General features: G+C 57.0%; 1 protein-coding gene across 1 annotated transcript; it reads right to left on the reverse strand.

Moving 5' to 3' along the window:
- Positions 1-116: 116 nt before the first annotated feature.
- LOC108524559 (ral-GDS-related protein-like) lies at positions 117-1,541 on the reverse strand (the record flags this gene model as incomplete). Its single annotated transcript, XM_017865650.1, has 3 exons — positions 1,201-1,541; positions 588-611; positions 117-237 (listed from the first exon to the last, which is right to left on the reverse strand). Coding segments are annotated over exons 1-3 (304 nt in total), but the record flags the coding sequence as incomplete, so codon positions are not given.
- Between the last annotated feature and the right edge of the window lie 19 nt (positions 1,542-1,560).

A 1,560-nucleotide genomic window follows, 5' to 3' on the forward strand; every position in this document is an offset into this window, starting at 1 on the left:
TGTTGCAGTGAGCAGAGATGGTGACACTGCAGTGCAGCCTGGGCGACAGAGCCAGACCACGTTAAAAAAAAATGGAAAGCCTTCTCCCACCCTCTGCCCATGTGCCAGGCCCTCACCTCTCCTTGTCACTGAGCTCTCCATTCTTGAAAAACAGGTGACAAATTTCTCAAGAGGCCGAAGCCTGTAATTCATGGCAGCCACTTGGAGCAGCTGCATTTCCTGCAGAACACGGACCTCCTAGAGACAGAAGGCAGGATGCTGACAGGGCCTGGGTGGAAGATGCTGAGGGGGCCTTTGGCAGGCATGGAGAAGGGATTGGTCCCTGGGGCCGTTCTCTGAAGGGGTGCCATGAAGCCCCCAGCCTGTTCCCAGAGTTGGATGTGAACAGCCCCTCCTGCAGGAATTGGTCCTTGATTCCAGTGCCTTTCCCACTCTCTCCACTGGGATAGGTCTCCTCCTCCTGTAAGTGTCAAACCCTCCCAGTAAACCTAAGATGTAGAGGATGGAGCCAGGGAGTGTCCTGCCCAGGGTGGACTGTGACGTCCACATCCCCACCCTCAACCAATGTGAGTGCCCCAGCTGCTCACCTTCCTCCTCTTGTTGGTGTTGCCCTGGAAGGCAGACAGAGTCCATCAGAAAGGTCCCTGGCCCACAACCAGCCCCACCTGACCCCTTCCCATGCTGCACTACTGCCAGGGCCACCAGGATCAGGGGATGTGCACATGACAGGACTTGGACCTGCCTCAGGCTCCGGACTCTAGAGCAGGGGGCAAGGGAGCTGAGGCTCGGGACCTTCTGCCCCAACCCTCTCTGATGACAGACAGAGAAACTGAGGTCTCTTATAGAAAGAAAACACTCAGTGACCCTGGAATTGCCTGCCCTTGGAAAGGCTCAATTTCACCCTCCTATTATGGGACTACCCTAGGGAGAGGCTGAGTCCAGCTCAGCCCACACCTCAGCAGCTTTGCAGTCAGGCAGCTCTGCAGCTTCACCACTCAGGGATAGGGACTGGTGGCTGCCATGGAGCCTCCTTCACTCAGCTGCGTGAGATGACCCTGACACCCCCACCCACAGGAGCAGCTGTGAGGCTCTCAGGAGAGGAGGTTTTCCAAGGGCTGAGATCTAAGGGCTCCGTCCAGGCCCCTCTCCTCCAAGTCTCAGGATCCTGGTTCCCAACCAGCCTGCCCCAGGCTCACTCACATCCAGATCGTCCGGGATGGCCGAATCCAACCTGTGTAACTCAGTCAGAAAATCCCCCAGGAAGGGGACCACGCCCTGTGCCATGGAGAGGTGGGGAGATGGGAGGGGTAGTGGTGATGAGTATTGACCCTCACCTGCCTGCCCAAGGTCCTGTCCCATGAAATCCCATCAGCCCCTGTCTCCCAGAACCTCCCTCCCTAGGTTCCCAGTTGTAGCAGCCAAAGACCCTCAGCTGCCTTTCCCAATTCTCTGTCTCCTCTATTCCAGCTGATCTCCAAGTCTAGCAACCACTCCTAGTTACCTCTATGGTGGGATTTTTACAAGTCACAAGGGCCTGTGGTCCCAGCCTTACCCTTCCCC

Source organism: Rhinopithecus bieti, unplaced genomic scaffold (assembly GCF_001698545.2).
Source record: "Rhinopithecus bieti isolate Rb0 unplaced genomic scaffold, ASM169854v2 repeat_5469, whole genome shotgun sequence".
NCBI lineage: Eukaryota > Metazoa > Chordata > Mammalia > Primates > Cercopithecidae > Rhinopithecus > Rhinopithecus bieti.